Raw genomic sequence first — 18,699 nt, 5'->3', positions numbered from 1 at the left:
TTATGCAAAAACTTTCTATATAAAAGTTATTTTAAAAAATTATATTAATTCATTTTTCAAAAAAAAGTTAATACTTAATTAAACATGTAATAATACGAGCTTCGTTTTGTGTGCTAGGAGAAGGGGTTCTCAACCCCTCCACCCGAACACAGCCTAAGTACGTACCATTCTTAATTACTCTTATGAACTGGTAAATGTTTCATGCATTTATTAACAATAGCAAAATACACGTGTGTTGCACCGGGTAATAAAATAAAGGGAGTAGCTATATTTATGGTGCCATATTTTTTATCAAAAAATAGTCGGCATGTATTTACATTATAAGTCCCTAAATTACATATGTAAATTTAGTGTATTTATAATATAAGTTTCAAAATTACATATGTAAGTCCCAAAATTACATAGTAATTATATATGTAAGTGGTGTGTAAGTGGGATGTAAGTGGGGTGTAAATTTGTATAAAGTATAGTATGCATACGTGTAAAACCTTGAACTAATAAAGACGTTAAGCTTTAATTAATCATATGGACAGCCGCAACGTTAGCCTGCCATAGCAATATGCACGGACAGGATCGTATTGGCACGGGACAAAGAAAATCGGACTAAGAAAATGTGTCGACACAATTCTAGCGATTCCGTAAATAAATCCCTTCGAAAGCCCACAAGTTCTTCCAGTGGAGCGATGCCCAGTCTAAATCGTGCATGTGTTTTATTAATTTTTCCACTTGATTCCCGAATTTGCATTAGTTTTTCTACAGGAAATTCCCAACCCCGTGGACTACAACTAATTCAGGATATGACCATATCACTCATGCTAGCAAAATAAACAAATTAACTAGATGACATTATCCCATTGTTACAGGGTAAATTGATCCACATATAAATTTGATTCTAAATAATGGTTTAGTCTTCCTAACTCTTTAGTTAATCGATTTTGCTACCCCATCCCTACAAAAGAAAAAAAAATATTGAAGATAGCTTCTACGCATCTTTTTCTCCGTAACAACATGGGAAATTTGAAAGCAAGGAATCGGAGTGTAGTAGCAGAAGCCAACATCTCGCAAAACTCCTTGGGCGCAAAACCTAGGTTATAGCAGAAGCCAAACATCTCGCAAAGCTAATTCCTTACTCTCCTAACTTTAGTTTTTTTGCTCTTACTTGTATAGGAAATTTTCTCCAGAAATTAATTAACATACTCTAATGCCGGTTTATTTTTTTTAAAAAAATACCTTTTTGTCCTTGCCGATTAAAGGCTACACCTGTCACGAATATAAGTGGTTCATCTTCTACTATAAATTAACTATAACAAAGTTGTTCACGCTCTTTTATTAATTGTTACGAAAAAATTAAACCTAAAGCGGCTTATATTCAAGTAACTCAATTGTTTGCTCTTCACTTTATCAACTGCAACCTAAATTTTTGAAAACTCAATTTAAAAGTTGATTTTGATGGGTTTTTTATCACAATTTTTTTCCATCAATTTACACGGTCAGATCACCATCACGATGGTCTATCACATCATTATTTCCCCTCGTTGGAAAAGCAAGTTGGGCACTGTAGTGGCCAAATTGGATGCGAATTTATTGTGGTAGCCCAAAGACTTAGGAAAGACTAGTACTTTAAACTGGGTTGCCAAGTTGACTGGCAACCTGAGAGTTGATAACGAACTCCGGGATTCTGGGGTGCTCGACGCTCATCAATGATTCTACGGCGTGCATTTCACCTGGTGTGCTGTAGTACTGTTTCACAGAGTCAGTTACTAACTTCAGTTAAGCCATAATTAAGCATGACGCAATCGCCAACGAGAGCCAGATCCTTTGATCGATCCGGTATCCGCGGTCCGCGCACTAGCGGTGTTAATTAATTCCATGACAACTAGAGCAGGTAAAATAACAGACTATAAATTGGCTATAAATATATTTTAACGAGAGTAAAGTGTATAGTTGGTCCTTAAACTTATAAGGTTGTGTCATCTGGGTCCCTAAACTTTTAAAATGCAGATCCAGATCCCAGAACTTATCAAAGTGTATTATCTAGATCCCAAATCAACACATGCCCCAAGGATCCTACGTGGCGCTGATGTGTCATGCTACATGGATGTGACGTGTCCTTTTCTTTTTTTTCTTTTTCTTTTTCGTTTTCTTCTCATTCTTCTTTTTTTCCTTTCTTCCGCTCGGGTAGATAAAGGAGAAGAAAGGAAAAAAAAGAGATGAAGGAGAAGAAAAAAAATATAAAAAAGGATTTTTTTTAAATGGGTCCCATTTATTAGTCAAAATGATGCCATGTCATGTCCGCGTGGCACGCCACATTAACGCCGCGTAGGATCCTGAAGGGATTGTATTGATTTGGGACCGATGGCACAACCCTACAAGTTTAAGGACCGCCCGTGCTTTTTACTCTTTTAACAAGATAAAAGAGGATAGATAAGCGGCTACAGATTTCTAGCCAGTTGTAGCACGGACTCCAAGATATGAGTGTATAATAGGTGGGACTAGACATTAATTATGTAGTACATGTTTATTGGTAACTATTGTGTGAATTGACTATTAAATTGACTATAGCTGATTTGGAGCCCATAGTTGGCTGTATTGTTAAACTTGCTTTTAGTATAAGGGCAAGTTTTATAATAGAGGTGACCACCACATCTAATTTCATGCATCATATACATATAATTAAATTAAAAGGTGACATGTATAATATATTACCTCTACCACACAATTCCCAATATTCTAACACTCTCACATGTTTATTAAAGTTTGTGTAGGGGTTACCCCTTCATGAGAGGTGACTATTTCTCTCATCTTTCTTCTCTCCTCCACATCATTATTTAGTATTTAGTCCTATGTGGTATCTTGGGACTTGTGGTTGTACGCCCATACTACTTCCCTCTCATGCAAAGTAGAACCCACCTCCCGTTTTCTTGAGGTAGCTGCGCCGGCGGCAGAACTAGTCTTCCGGGATCGATCTCGGGCAGCCCGGTAAGAGCAGGTACAATAGCGGGCTATTAGCCAGCTATAAACATATTTTAGTAAGATAAAATATGAGAGAGAAAAGCAACGGGCTACAGATCTGTAGCCAACTGTAACACAGACTCCAAGATGCAATGTGTGTATGACAGGTGGGACCATATGTTAATAGTATAGTAAGCAACTATTGTATGAATTGGCTATTAAATCGGCTATAGATAAATTGAAGCTATAGTGGACTATACTATTGAACTTGCTCTAAGTCACTATTGAACTTGCTCTAAGTCCACTGCCGCGTCCAAGCCGAGCTCAGTTAAGCCATCGCCCGGCTTCAGTAAAAACAGAGTTAGGGTGTCCTGGAAGGAGAAAAATAGAATAGATTGAGAACTTACACATTAGCACATGATTATCTGGGTATTAATTAATTTAAATTTAAAAATAGATTAATATATTTTTAAACAACTCTTCTATACATTTTTTTTCAAAAAACACAAAATTTAAAATTCAAGAAGCGTGCACTTGAGAAAAAAGATAAATTTTCCATCTTTCAGGCTCAGCCGCCCAAAACGGGATGACTCATGATCAAATATTTAATTAAGTATTAGTTATTATAAACTTTAAAAATAGGTTCATTCGAATTTTTAAAGAAACTTATATATTTATTTTTAAAAAAAATACACCGTTTAACGATTAGGAAAACATACTAATCGAAAACGAGCTTTATAGCCAAACCGTTTAACATTTTAGAACAAGAAAGTTAAACGTTAGTAGTATGCATTCCAACCCAAACCGAACCACAGACCACATACGATGCTCTGTTCTTCTCTTTCCGGAATATTAGGTGATTCTCCGCGCTTTATTGCGAAAATTACTAACTTTTAATAATTTTTTAACAATCGAGTTAAAAGTAAAAAAAATATTAGTTATCAATAACAAATAAAACTGATTTGTCAAACTATGTTAAGAGAGAAATAAATTTAGTAGACTCTATGAGATTGTAGATGAAATATGATATCCCACTTTGATTATATGGATGAATATATGTTAACAAGTATTATAAAAATGATGGATATATATATATATATATGTTTAAAATATCGTGAAAAATAATGTGAAGGAAGATTATTGGACGTTGATTTGTATAATTCAATAAATTATAGATGATGTTGCATGCTTACATAAGTTTTGTATGTAATTATTGCTAGTGGATGATGATGTATCATATCTGTATGTTGAGTTTTAGAATAAGTGGGTTAACTTTACCGTATTCCCTCCGTTTCAAGTTATAAGACGTTTTGATTTTAGTCAAAGTCAAACTATTCTAAGTTTGACTAATTATGTAGAAAAAAACAGTAATATTTACAACACCAATATAATTTTATTAAATCTATAATTAAATAAATTTTTATAATATATTTGTCTTAGGTTAAAAATATTTCTATTTTTTTCTATAAAATTAGTTAAATTTAAAGTAATTTGACTTTGAAAGTCAAAACTTGTAACCTGAAACGGACAGAGAGAATAGGATAGGATAGCCATCGGCTGCGGCGAGGTAACTTGGTAAACGGAAATTAAAAGCGGCCAACATCACGGCCACGAGGTCGCCCCGTTCTTCCATGTTCCAAAAATCCAAACCACGTCGCGCTCGTGCCTAGCCTCCAGTCTCCCTTTCATGGAAGCTTCTCTCGGCCATGCATGCGCCAAAAACTCAAGCTGGTTGTTCTGACCTCCAACTTTACCATGGTTTATAAATACCGATGGCCACCTCGTTCTATTATCTCCCAAACAAGCCAGCTCAATCAATCATCGAGCTAGCTGAGCTAGCTAAGTGCCATATTGCACGTACTCGTTGTCTGTCCGATCATCCTTTTTTTTTTCTTGTGGGGGTCTGTCCGATCATCCTTGCGTGGCTAGGCAGGTAGAGTAGCTACCTGCTCGGCTGCTCGCGTTCCAGCCAGGGTCCGGGCTTCGGATATCCTCGGAGTCCGACACCAAATCAATGGCGTACCAGGGCATCGACCTTCTCTCGACGAAAGCCGCAGGCGATGACCACGGCGAGAATTCATCGTACTTCGACGGGTGGAAGGCCTACGACACGAACCCGTTCGACCTGCGGCACAATCGCGGGGGTGTCATCCAGATGGGTCTCGCCGAGAACCAGGTACGCGCACAGACCTGTGTATACTCATTTCTGAATTAAGGATCGTTCTCGACAAAGTGCTAATCCGTCTTTGTTGCCCTGTAAATGTCACAGCTTTCTCTGGACCTGATCGAGGAATGGAGCAAGAACCACCCCGAGGCATCCATTTGCACACCGGAGGGCGTCTCGCAGTTCAAGAGGATCGCCAATTTCCAGGATTACCACGGCCTCCCGGAGTTCAGAAAGGTAAGGCCAATCAATCGCTGACATCACATCAGCATATTAGACAAGCTATATAACATCATAGAAAATTCGATAAAAATATTGAGAACCAGATAGATGACAAAGCTGCTGCTTGCGACCGTGAAAGCAACGCAGCAACTAGCGTTCGGGAGGTCATATTGTTAACAACTGAATGTGATTGTGATGTTGCAGGCGATGGCCCAGTTTATGGGGCAGGTGAGGGGAGGCAAGGCAACGTTTGACCCCGACCGTGTCGTCATGAGCGGCGGCGCCACCGGCGCCCAGGAGACGCTCGCCTTCTGCCTCGCCAACCCCGGCGAGGCCTTCCTCGTGCCCACGCCATACTACCCAGCGTATGTCCCGTCAACCTTAACTATCACAACTGAAACTGAATTTGTTCTCTTCCGCTCGTAGAAGTCTTCTGTTTCCTCTGAATATCTAGTAGTTCGTCAAACGAGGAAAAGATATCCGAGTGTCAACTAAGAAAATCAGATAACATTCTCTCCGAGATTTGAGTTACGTTTTAAAATTGGCTTGGAGAGAAAAGATGGATTAATTTTCCCGTGATTGAATCAAACTGCGACCTAATTATGGATGCCGTTGAAGTCAAATGACTAAATCTAGTCATGCAAGCAAACGCATGCACGATGTTCGCACACGGTCGTAGTCAATGCAATTTTAACTCTGATGCATGTTTACAATGTAACATAGCTGAGGTAGCTAAGCCTAAGGCCTGACGACATGTGCTTCCGTTGACAGTTTCGACCGCGACTGTTGCTGGAGGTCAGGAATAAAGCTGCTGCCGATCGAGTGCCACAGCTTCAACGACTTCAGGCTCACCAAGGAGGCCCTCGTGTCGGCGTACGACGGCGCACGGAGGCAGGGCATCTCCGTCAAGGGGATCCTCATCACCAACCCGTCCAACCCGCTCGGCACCATCACCGACCGCGACACGCTGGCCATGCTCGCCACCTTCGCCACCGAGCACCGCGTCCACCTCGTCTGCGACGAGATCTACGCGGGGTCGGTGTTCGCCACGCCGGAGTACGTGAGCATCGCCGAGGTCATCGAGCGCGACGTGCCGTGGTGCAACAGGGACCTGATCCACGTCGTGTACAGCCTCTCCAAGGACTTCGGCCTCCCCGGCTTCCGCGTCGGCATCATCTACTCGTACAACGACGCCGTCGTGGCGGCCGCGCGCAGGATGTCCAGCTTCGGGCTCGTCTCGTCGCAGACGCAGTACTTCCTCGCCAGGATGCTCTCGGACGAGGAGTTCATCGGCCGCTTCCTCCAGGAGAGCAAGTGTCGGCTGGTGGCGCGGCACGAGCGGTTCACCTCTGGCCTCCGCGAGGTCGGGATCGGCTGCCTGCGCGGCAACGCCGGGCTGTTCTCGTGGATGGACCTGCGCCGCATGCTCCGGGAGAAGACGGCCGAGGCGGAGCTGGAGCTGTGGCGGGTGATCGTACACCAGGTGAAGCTGAACGTGTCGCCCGGCACGTCGTTCCACTGCCGCGAGCCCGGGTGGTTCCGCGTCTGCCACGCCAACATGGACGACGAGACCATGGAGGTCGCGCTCGGCCGGATCCACGACTTCGTGCGCCAGCACCAGCAGCGCAGGGTCAAGGCCGAGCGCTGGGCCGCCAATAGGCAGCTCCGCCTCAGCCTGCCGCACCACCACCACCTCAGCCCAGCCCATCTCTCCAGTCCATTGGCGCTCCTGTCGCCGCAGTCCCCGATGGTTCGCGCCACCAGCTGATTAAGCCAGCAGTGCACTTGCTCTGCTAATGCTGCGCCTTACTACGTCGACTACATTTTCATAACCATTTTTTTCTCGATCGCATCGTCGCACGGCGGCACGGGGCCGTATGGTGTTCTTTCCGATGCAGGTACGTGTGATCGTTTGTGGAAACTAGGCTACACGTGCACGGCACCGTACATGTAGCTTGGCTTTTTTGTAGAGACGTGCGTTAGTGCGTACAGGCGTCGCCGCGTCGGGTGTACATAGGTAATTTTAGTAGCGTGTGTAACAGGGGTATCGGAGATTCGGAGTCCTCGATTCTTTTGTGTATGGTTTGGTTAATTCAGATGGCAAGGAATAATGATCGGATTAAGGCGTTAAGCCCCCCGATCGGCTCTTGTAAACTGTAAAGTGTAAACACGTTACACTTACAATAAGGCTTAGGATTGAATCGATCCGGATATATTGAATCTGTATAGCAGGTCTTCAACGTGCATCTTGCATGTGGACTTGTTCATACGAATTTGAGTGCTTTAATTTCCCCTTGCAGATTTTTAATAACAGAATTTCTTGTAAATATACAACAGTTTTTTTTCTCTCTCGCAACTTCCAAATTTATAACCGTTGGATCACTTCAAGAATTGTGCAGAGCAGAAAAATATAAATTCCCAAGACTTTTAAATTTATAATCGTCGGATCACAAGACCAACGAAAGAGTGGGAATCAAACCCATAGCCTGAGAAATATCATCTTGTGGTGTTAGCCATCTAATTGAGCCCATGTTTCGAATAAAATTATACATGTTACATATAAGTTATATAAGTTATATGCATCCCAATTATATTATAGTTATAAGTTATATGCATCCCAATTATATTATAGTTATGTTTAAAAGTTCGCTTTTAAAAAATATTGAATGGTGTATAGTTACTCCCCATTAATAATTTGTGACTTTTAGATTTAATCCAGCAGATAATATATGAAAAGAGGAATACAATATTATGTTCTATTAAAGGGGCAATTGTTTATTTGACCCTATTTTGAACTCTAACTACCAATTTGACCCTACTTTTTGGAGTTTGCTTATTTAGCCCTCCCTTTCAAAAACGAAGCTCCTCTCTGACCCTATTCCGTTTAGTTGAGTTCACGGTGTTAACTTAGGGGTAAATAGTCCATTTTGCCCTTGATTATTTGACCCCATTATATCTTGATTGTTTGACCCTATTATGTCATACCGTGTATATATTCAAATACTTTGACATATTTGTAATAAGTTTCACATTGAAGACAAGTTTGATAGATTTGTTATAAATTTAACAAATTTGAATCATTTTGTCAAATTTGACTTAAATTGACAGAATTTTGACAAAAAAAAATTAAACAAAATTTGACACAGTTATGACAGATTTAGCATAAATTGAACAAATTTGAATTATTTTGACAAATTCGACTTAAATTTGACAGGATTTTTTAAAAATAAACAACCACACCTTGGAATCTAGTTTGAACCACATGTGTCCAATAATATCAATCAATCGAAGCACATAGATAAAAGCAAAAAAAAAAAACGGTGAACCTCAAGCTGGCCATGGCGTCTCTGTCTTTTGGCGGATGAAGAAGAAGACGCCTTCAGGACAGGGAGCGTGCAGATGAACGGCGAGGTCGAGCCCGAGGACGTACGACGCGGCGCTGATGAAGGCCAAGCTCGAACCCAAGGACATATGGGTGGAGGTAGCCACCGCCGCTGCCCCCGACCGCGCGTGAAGCTCCAGCCGCTGGGGATCCGCCGCCGCTCCCTCCCCTCCGTTTCTCGCCGCAGCCGCTCTTTCCCTTCACGGCCGGGCGCTGGCGGGGGTCGGCTTCACGTCGTTGCCGTCCCTCAGAGCGCCCGCAGACGCCGCCGCCGCCGTCGCCGCTCCCTTCCTCCGCTTCACGCCGCTGCCGCTGTGTTAATAGTGAAATTTGGTAATCAACAAAGACGTCATCGACTTAGAATCATTATCGGCTGCAGCATCTCGGAATCAGCCGATAGGAGTTATAAAGTCGCCAATAGTCGGATTCCTGCTATATTCGGTTAAGGAAATCAATCTACTAAAGGAAGCTTATCCCTAAGTGACCGAGTTTAAAGAGGATGCGGCATGGCAGTTTATCTATTAATTAGGAATAGTTTGTTAGTTTCCTTTTATCTTTAGGAAAGTGTGTTTAGTGTCCGATAAGGACTTTATATTTTCCTTTTATCTTTAGGTTAGTTTCTTTCTTGTCCGACAATGACTTGTATCAATCCATGGGTATAAATATGTACACCCGGGGTCTATGTAATCTATCGCTACGATCAATACAATTCGGCGCATCGCTATCCTTTTTACTTCTACTTTTGTTTTTTTACGTTCCGGCGGAACTTGGCACCCGACGTGGGGCTGCATCGTCTTCGATCTCCGGCGAAGGGATAAGTCCAATGTTCCGTCAGTCCAGGCAATTGTCTCATCTACATCGGCGTCGTTCAAGGCTGCATCAGTACATTCGACCTCTTGGATTGCTCTGGTTTGGATGATATATTTGCCTACCTATTTATCATGTCTCTGTTAATCTAGTCTTAGCATATCAATTTAGCTGTATTGGCTGTCTCTCGCTTTAGGGTTTTTGCCGGTATCGGCTAAATCGCGTTGCTAGATTAGATTAGCCTAGGCATCTACCACCCTGAAAATCAGTCAACGGCTTGATTGTCTAGATATTGTGTTTCTTTTCATACTTAGTGCTGCATCAGTTAAGTTTGATCTACTAAGTCGTGCTTAGAACCATAATCTCTAGTCTGCTTATTGATTGCCAATAAGGGTTTCATCGGGGTTTCAGCCGGTGAGTTATCTGGACGTTGCATCGGCTCATAAGGATTGCATATACATATAAGTTGAATTTAGCCGATGGCAACAAAGGTTTCATTGTTTAATCTAATCTTGTGGATTTCATGACATCGGACCTCCAGCCGATGGGTGCTTTAACCTTCGGATCAATACTTGTTCTACTAATCTAATCTTGTTCTAATCTTGTGCTCCCTTCCTCCACTTCCCGCCGCCACCGCTCCTTCCCTTCACGGCTGGGCGCCGGCGCGGATCCCGCCGCCGCCGCCGCCCTCTACCTCCACGAGCGGGCGCCGGCGGGGGTCGGCTTCACGCCGCCGCAAGCCCGAGCGGGCGCCGGCAGGGGTCAGCTTCTAGACGCCGCTGCCTCACCGCCCGATGCTGCCGCCTGAAGCCCGAGAGAGACAGAGATGGGGATCGGATGGATAGGGTCCGAGGGTACTTTGGGCATTATGACTAATAATCACATTTCTTTCTTTTTTGAAAAAAAATCAAACTTTAACAGATGAGTGGAAACAGGGTCAAATGGGAGCTTCATTTTTTTAAAAGGATGGTCAAATAAGCAAACTCCAAAAAGTAGGGTCAAATTAATAGTTAGCGTCCAAAACAAGGTCAAATAAGTAATTGACCCTTTATAAAAATATGTGCCATATGCATGAATCTCATAACAAATATGACAATAGGAGGTATACTTGTGTATGAGCTCGCATTGTAAACCTTGCCCCCCCCCCTCCCCCGGCGGAAACCGTAGGGTACTGTAGCACATATCGCCTATGTATTATAGCTAATTTTAATGCATGGGAAGAAGATAGGCTCGTTGTACAATAACAATGCCAATTGCCAAGTAATCCTTCCGTGCCAAAAAAAACCAACCTACGATATGATGGAATGTTTTCTTGGAAAATGAATTTGGACAAAAGTATGTACAGATTTATTGTTCTAGAAAAAAAAACATCTTATCTTATTTTAGATTGGTTTTTTATGGGACAGAGATAGTACTATTATATGACAAAAAAAAACAATATAATAATTATATCTTGTCGGTGTTTAGTCAGCTAGGGTTTTATTTGCAGGGTCAACTTTCTAACTTTAAAAGCTGCGGACGAGTGATAGTGATGGTAGGCAAACACATTGACTTTTGACTTCACAACCTTTTGCTTGTATGACCATGTGTGCAAACTGTCCCTTTATTTCAAAATAAGGGTATGTTTAAATTGTAGCCAAAATAAACCTTATCAAGTTTTGGTATTGTCAAAATTTTGACAGAATTTCTTACATATTTATCAAATTTAGCAACAAATTAAACATATATATTATTTTTGGTAAGTTTACTTAAAAAATGGCATTAATCTAAACAGCCTCTAAGTTTGCAATACTTGAACATAGGATATGTTACATCTCATATGAAATCAATTTATTTAGGATGTAAGGAATAAGTAACTAACTCAAAATAACTATCTTACATAGAAATCATTTCTTGATTGTTGAAAAGGTATGAGCACCACCTCATCGTCTGCTGGTTAGATCAGTCAGAACTAAAGTTTAATTTTAAAACTTAATTTTAGATTATAGTTGAACTAGGGGGTTTTATTATAGTTTATTTTGCATCATGGATAATAAAGTATTGTTTCATTCTAGTACTTTTTTATGTCATAAAATAAGCATGCGTTTAACAGCTACTCCCTCCGTTTCAAAATGTAAGACTTTCTAGTATTGTCCATATTCATATAGATGCTAATGAATTTAGACATTATTATATATATATATTCATTAGCATCTATATAAATATGGACAATGCTAGAAAGTTTTACATTGTGAAACGGAGGAAGTATGAGCTAAATTATTAAGGGAGATACATCGAAACATTAGACATATACACCCTCCGTCTTAAAAAAATAACCTGATCAGATTTGTTGTACTAAGAGGGTCAGGTTGGTTTTTTTAAAGATGGAGGAAGTATGTTTGAAATGTTTACCAAAAGAAACAAGTAAACAACCAAAATGTAAGGTGGTGTTTGGATCCAGAGACTTAACTTTAGTCTCTGTATTTAGATACTAATTTAGAGTATTAAATATAGACTACTTATAAAACTAATTACATAAATGAAAGCTAATTTGTAAGATAACCTTTTTAAGCCTAATTAATTTATAATTAGAGAATATTTACTGTAGCATCACATAGACTAATCATGGATTAATTAGGCTCAATAGATTCGTCTCACGAATTAGTTCAAGATTATGAATAGATTTTATTAATAGTCTATATTAAATATTTATAATTAGTATATAAACATGTGATATGATAGATACTTAAAAAGTTTTATTCCTATCCGTTTGGTCTAAGTCAAAAGTTCATGTTCAGCCTCGACCGAGCAAAACCCATCACCTAAACGTGCAGTTGTGAAAAAGGAAAAAAAAAGAACTCGCAAAATGCGAAACTCCGAAAGCGATAGGATCACGCCACGGAACCCCCCACATCACCCCCCCCCCCCCCCCCCCCCCCCGCGCGATTCCTCCCGATTTCACGATTTCTCCCGAGACCACCGATAGCAACCGCTCGGTCGCGGGGCGGAGAAGTCGCCAGAGAAAATGACGGCGCCGGTGACCACCACCACCTCCTCCCTCCTCCTCCTCCACCACCCTGCCGCCGCCATCCGTTCCCTTCCCTCGCCACCTCGTCCCAGTGCTGTGGCCCGTCCCGGCCGCAGCCGGCGTCGTGCCCTCCTCCGGTGTTCCGCGGTGTCCGAGCTCGCGCCCACCGCATCAGCCGCCTACGGCGCCCTCCTCCTGGGCGGCGGCGCCTTTGCATGTGCGCCATTTGGAGCTGTCGTGATTCCTTTCCTGATGTGCTGCGTACTGACCATGAGTCTCTTTCTGGTGTGTAGATGTGAGGTCGGGGAGTAAAGGCTCCATCTTTGGAGGACTGTCCGGATCCGCGCTTATGGGCATTGTGAGTGGACGGCGTATATTTCCTACATTTTCTGAATTTCCCTTTTGTGTTTGTTTACACTTTAGAGCAGCCTAGCTTTCAGGTTAGATATCAAATGCTTAAGGGAATTTCTTTTGTTATGATTCTTGATATACAATTGATTACACGGCTGTAGCAATTATGCTTAGACCAAACTGCTATTTTTTTTAACAAAGTATAACTTTCGGGTCGGTGAGGGAAAACTAAAGTCATGCATTCACAACTCTACACACATGTTTCCCCAAAATTGCAGAGTTTTATTGGGCTGTTGGGGGGACAGAATAGGATTCTTGTAAGTTAGAACTCGGAACATTGGAAGAACTTACAGCAAATATGTCTGGAATTTTTGGTGTACTACTTGTAGTTGGAACAGAAGATGGAAAGGGACACAATTTGCTAGGTGCAGGAAACAACCTTCAAATCTTAGTCCAACCAGTTGTTTTGAATCAGCTTACTGGTACAAGAAACATGACCAACAGGAGTAACAAAACAACTAAACAAGTATCCAGAGTTTTAGGAAGTGCTTGTGAATCTTCATGCATATTACTACTGGTATTTGTGGGTTTATGTATAAATAGAACAACAGAAAGTTATAAATTTTGTTGCAAAATGGGGAGTCCTTATTCGATCTTCCCATTTTTTTTCTCTTTGATAATGCTGGTGCTTGTCAATTTCAGAATGAACTTATTACTGGTGACTATTAATCAGGAATCATGTGGAAATACGTTTTCAATTCAAAATTCCAATTGTAATTCAGGATTGTGATGCTTGTGGAATTAAGGTGGTGAATCTGGAATCTTTTTAGCATAATAACTACTATTCATCATTCTTTTCTTGGCACCACTAAATTCAACTAGGATGTTGAATCAGATTCTTAACGAAGTTTCATAATTTGTTCCTGTCATAACATAGTGCTAAACACAACTTAGACTTGAAAGTCCTCAAATTATGAATTACTGAGATCGTTTATGAAAAGCTGAGAAGGTGTAATAAATTATTTTTGTGATGATTCAAGAAGGTATACAATATATTATATATCGTCATTACCTTTTGGTTTGATTAGTTTTGTTATCTTCGAAGGAACCCTGGTTGGTATAAAGTCTATATTCATCATACATGCTTGCAGGTACTGTTATTCAGTTCCTTTGGCTGATCTTAAGTCAGTGGCACCCCTTTGAATCTCTTAGAGAATCTCATCAATAAGTACATTGTTTCTCCTTTTCTAGTGGAAGCATAATGATTTCTCATGCTAAGAAACTGACTGTTTGTCTAGTAATTTTATCTTTGTACAGTTAAACATTGAATTGTTTTGTCAAGATTATTTGTAACATATGCGTAATTTTATCCTTACCGCAGGCTTATTATCTGATGCAATCACCTGAAACAAAGGCGTTAGGTGACGCTGTTGGATTTGGATCTGCCTTTCTGTTTGCCAGTGTTTTTGGTACATTTCACTCTCTTGTGTTCCATTTCCATGAAGTTGAATTGTGATGTTGGGAAGTTAAAACATATTCCTTCTCTTTCAGGTATAAGGCTGTACAATACCCGGAAACTGGTGCCCTCTGGTCTTCTTCTAGTTCTTTCGCTTGGTGCCTTGGGTGTCTTTTATTCTGCTTATATGCAAGACAAGGTGTGAACAAATTCGATTTGGCAGTCGAAGAATTTTGTACTAGCTGAACCTTCATTGAAGGCTGTCTTTATTAAATGTAAAATTTTGAACCGATCGTCGGTGTTTCTTCCTCTGTTTTAGTCACAACATCATTTAGTGTTGTCCATGTCTTGCCAACGATAAGCTTGAGCAAGCTTTCAGCCATCACTGTGCTGATTGAAAATGTTGCTCCTGGACTGGACTAAATATGTCTGACGTTGAACATGTTAAGTTCTCGGCCTGTACTTGCCTAGGCAGTCGGCACATTGTACAGATTTTGAAACCGCCATCCCCTCATGTAAGAGTAGTAGTTATCAGCGTGTAGATTCTGATGCATCAATGATCTAAGACTACCTAAATCTCGGGCTTATTACGCGGTAAACAATTTCAGCATCGGGCCGAGTTCAGTAGTTCACGCTGTTGCACACTGGCATCTGGCAGGTTTTCACGCAGCAGCGGCAGCGCAGCAGACTGCATTTCGCGTGACCCATCGGCCAGCATTTTCCCATGACATTAATGACGACTAACGACTGAGACGGAACTCATCATGGCAGCAACGAATGAATTGATCGCGTTGCTTGCTTGCTTTGCTTGGTCCTACTGGTCAGCGTCCTCGCCTACCTGCACCGGCCACCGGAGCAGCGCAACTTGGAGAGTACTAGAGAAGTACTAGGCCACTAGCTCGTACGTGTATCATCGGCGGTGGCGCGTAGCTAGGCGGGCCAAGGGGGACGGAGCCGAACACGACGATGTTGATTGTACGAGAAATTAGGCGTCCCCTACTCTCCCGGCCCAAAACGAAATGGCCCAGCCTTGGGCCAGTTGGGCGAGTTTGTCATTTTTCTTCTTCCGTACCGACCACTTCCACATGACAAAACAACAAGGCTCTCTACTCCGTTGCAGTTCAGTTTTGCAGCCATGGGTGGTTGCTCTGAGACGCATTAAAACAGTCGACCTAGCTATTTACCCGAAATTGAGAGCAGGCACAGCCGCAGAGGGCAATACATGAAACACTGCATGCTGCAGCTAACTTATTTGAATGCGTTTGGCTTCAGCAGGCACCTGATGAGCCTGGATGTCCCGTACCTTCAATTTTGGCCGAGGCAACTGCACAGCATTGCATCAAGAAACGCAACTGTAGACTATAGTCCTGGCTACTTGTCAATGGAGATCAACTTAATTAGAGGACATGGGAAGAATTTCCAAAAAGGATTGGACAGAAGAATTGCGGTGGATGCATTGAGGCTCGGACGTTTCTTTCCTTCCAGGAAGGGAAGCAAAGAGGAAAGGACCCCCCCAGAGAGAGGTTGCGCATTGATGGAGCGTGTCGCCGCAGTTTTTGGCATCGCACTAGACCATCATTAGTAGGCTCGCGTCTCCCCCCTTCCACTCCCGTGCGTCCGTCCATCACCTGCGCCCACCGCCTCGCTCGATCGCCACCGCACCACCGTCCACCGCGAGCGCGCCCACTCGATGCACGGCACGGGGCCCTCCCCTCCATTTGTATTGTATCCATCCATCCAATTCCAACCCCGGCCGAAAGCGCCCTGCATCCACTTGCACCATCGCACCCGGTTTTTTACTGTGAAACCTCCCGTGTCGCGCGCGTCCATGGCGGCTACTAGTAGTTTCTTTTTCCGAGTGAGAACATGGGCGGAGACTATAATAGGTTGGTAAATCAGGAGACAGACGGTAACAAAATGGGAGAGTTGCACGTACCAAGTACGACCACTAGGTAGTACTGTACTAAATGCACGAGAGGTGAATCTGGTGACAGAAACAATTCCGGTAGATACGTGATCAGATGAGGCCGAGAATTTCTTGGACGCAACCTAGTACAGTAATCTACATTGTACATACTACGCGGTAAGTATCCATGTGTGGGGTTACTACAGGCGCCAAGCCGGTAGAGGGTGCCGGCGGCGAGGTGGCGTTCTCTGCCGGGGCGGCGGCCTCGGGGGACCGTGACGGGGCTCGTCCGGCCCGGCGAACACCTCGTCCCAGATCTCGGCGAAGGCCCGGAGGATGGCGTCGTGGTGGTGCGGCGCGTTCAGCTCGAGGAAGCGGTGGAGCAGCTCCCGGAGCTCGTCGCCGGTCACGATGCGGTTCTCCACGATCATGTTCAGCATCGACCGCCGGAAGTCGCCGCGTGGGTCCTCGGACTGTTTCACCACCGCCAAGCTCCCGTCGAGCTTTCCGGCGGTGAAGCCGTCGTTGTTGTCGCAGCTCTTCGTTTTCCGGTGCTTCGGCGCCTGCGGTGGTGGCGGACAGTGCTTGCTGTCTTCTTTGCTGCCGCCTTTGTCCACGCCCTTCACGTTCCGCAGCTGCTGCGGCGGCAAGGGCAATGGCGGAGGTGCCGGTGGCGCGAAGTGGGCTTCATCATCTTCTCTGTTTCGTTGGTCAACGCTCTTCACCTTCCGGTGCAGCTGGGTCGTCGGGCAATGGGAAGACGGCGGTGGCGAAGAGAACTTGGCATCGTCTTCTTTGTTGCTGCGCTTCCCGCCGGCGTCCACAGCTCGGTGCAGGACGACTGGCCGTAAAGGTAACGGCGGTGGCGGAGGAGGCGGCGGCGGTGGCGAGAAGTGATTACCGCGGCGAGGGCTCTTCCACCCCCACGTCATGACGCTCTGCTCGAGCTCGTTCAGCTGCCGCAGAAGGCCGGAGAAGCTCGGCGTGGTCGCAGAGCTCTCCCGCTTGAAGTCGACCTCTTCGCCGTCGGCCTCAGCGTCGGCATCGTCCCACAGGAAGGACGACGAGGCGGACGGCACGGTCAGCGTGCCCGTCGACGCCGACGCCGACGCCGACGGGTGCGTCCGGGCCCTGCGCCAGGTCGCCGTGGTGGCCGTGGACGTCTCCGTGGCGGCGGAACACGGCGACGTGGCGGACACCGCCACTGCCACAGCCTTGGCATCCCTGCAGCCGCACCCGAGCATGAAACCGCCACCGCCGCCGCCGCCGCCGAGCCGCATCTTGGCCGCGGCGCTGGGGCTCATCCTCGCACGCGCTCCACTTGTGACTTGTGTCGTGTCGCGCGCGCGGCTCACAACTCACAAGTGTCTTGGACGGAGGCGAGGCGACCCGTTGGCATGTGGCTCGTGAGTTATATAAAGGGACCCGACGAAAGCTAGCTAGTGGCGGGCGGGGCGTCGCTTGGTCTCACCTGTGTAGCGCGTGTAACTGTAGCATATGTACCGTGTACCCATCCGTTCGTGACGTGACATGCAACACCGTTCCTTTCCGTTTGCACTCTACTTCATTAGACAAGAAAAGAAAAGAAAAAAGGATACAATGTATGACCCCATTATTGACTTTGTAATCACGGGCTTCATCTGAAAAACCCCAACACCATTAATCTTGCGTCAAACCGGATCATTCGTGCTTGCTGTATTATATTCGTCGCTAACCTCTTTGGCTGTACTCTGGTTCTTGATGGAACTCCGACGAATGCCGTTTAGTTAGCAAATGCTGCGGTGAACAGGGTAAGGCCGATAAGCTACGGATTATGTATTTGTACCCATTAAGCTGGCCAGCGAACTGTATCCTTCGACGAGATCGTTGGACAGCTACATGGGAACCACCCCCTGCGAATACTTATGGCGTGCCCGCCCGCATGTGCAATCACAGGATACACGCCGACGCGGTGGAGCTTTGAGATGGTCCATTACTACCGCCACCAGCCGTGCACAGGAGTTGAGCGTTGCTTCATGCGTCCACATAAGCTGCGTGATAGCGTGGAGGAAAAAAGGTGTGGACCCTCGTCCCTTCCCTAAGTGTGGGCCCTCGTCCCTTCACTAAGATGCGAGGAACTCACTTCAAAAAGCTAAAACAAACGCATGCAGGTGCAGAGCAGTTAAAAAAAGGAAGTAACAACACAGGTCCCGGTGAAAGTAATGTTGGGTTGGAGTTCTTGTCAAAGCATTTTGCACCGTGAGAGAAATGGATTTAATATGCATTTGTCCTATGTGGTATATGAGATAACTCAAATGAGGTTCTTGCACTGCTACAGCCCTGAGAAACGGAGATTTTTGGGCGAGCGGTGGCGCCGCAAACATTGGGGCGATAGCTTGTCCTAACTTGGAGGCTTTGGAAGTTTGGAGTGAGGTCGGCCACGCTTTCCGCTGGATATCTTCGGGTCCCGGGC

The 18,699-nt window shown here is 44.3% G+C and overlaps 3 protein-coding genes across 3 annotated transcripts; 2 read left to right on the top strand and 1 right to left on the bottom strand.

Moving 5' to 3' along the window:
• The first annotated feature begins 4,750 nt into the window (after nt 1-4,750).
• Nucleotides 4,751-7,551, top strand: LOC4336750 (1-aminocyclopropane-1-carboxylate synthase). The gene is made up of 4 exons (NM_001419821.1): nt 4,751-5,128; nt 5,222-5,353; nt 5,543-5,703; nt 6,110-7,551. Exons 1-4 carry the CDS (start codon nt 4,967-4,969, stop codon nt 7,104-7,106), a joined length of 1,452 nt encoding a protein of 483 aa, NP_001406750.1. The 5' UTR covers nt 4,751-4,966; the 3' UTR covers nt 7,107-7,551.
• Nucleotides 7,552-12,448: 4,897 nt separating this feature from the next.
• LOC4336748 (protein FATTY ACID EXPORT 4, chloroplastic) lies at nt 12,449-14,631 on the top strand. The gene is made up of 4 exons (XM_015778660.3): nt 12,449-12,751; nt 12,828-12,892; nt 14,267-14,354; nt 14,437-14,631. Exons 1-4 carry the CDS (start codon nt 12,532-12,534, stop codon nt 14,544-14,546), a joined length of 483 nt encoding a protein of 160 aa, XP_015634146.1. The 5' UTR covers nt 12,449-12,531; the 3' UTR covers nt 14,547-14,631.
• A 1,643-nt stretch (nt 14,632-16,274) lies between these two features.
• LOC4336747 (transcription repressor OFP1) lies at nt 16,275-17,633 on the bottom strand. The gene has a single exon (XM_015779134.3). The coding sequence runs from the start codon at nt 17,549-17,551 to the stop codon at nt 16,448-16,450; it is 1,104 nt and encodes a 367-aa protein (XP_015634620.1). The 5' UTR covers nt 17,552-17,633; the 3' UTR covers nt 16,275-16,447.
• Between the last annotated feature and the right edge of the window lie 1,066 nt (nt 17,634-18,699).

Source organism: Oryza sativa, chromosome 4 (genome assembly GCF_034140825.1).
Source record: "Oryza sativa Japonica Group chromosome 4, ASM3414082v1".
Taxonomy (NCBI): Eukaryota; Viridiplantae; Streptophyta; class Magnoliopsida; order Poales; family Poaceae; genus Oryza; species Oryza sativa.
The sequence above is the reverse complement of the archived record's forward strand: the minus strand, read 5'-3'. Positions and strand labels throughout refer to the sequence as shown.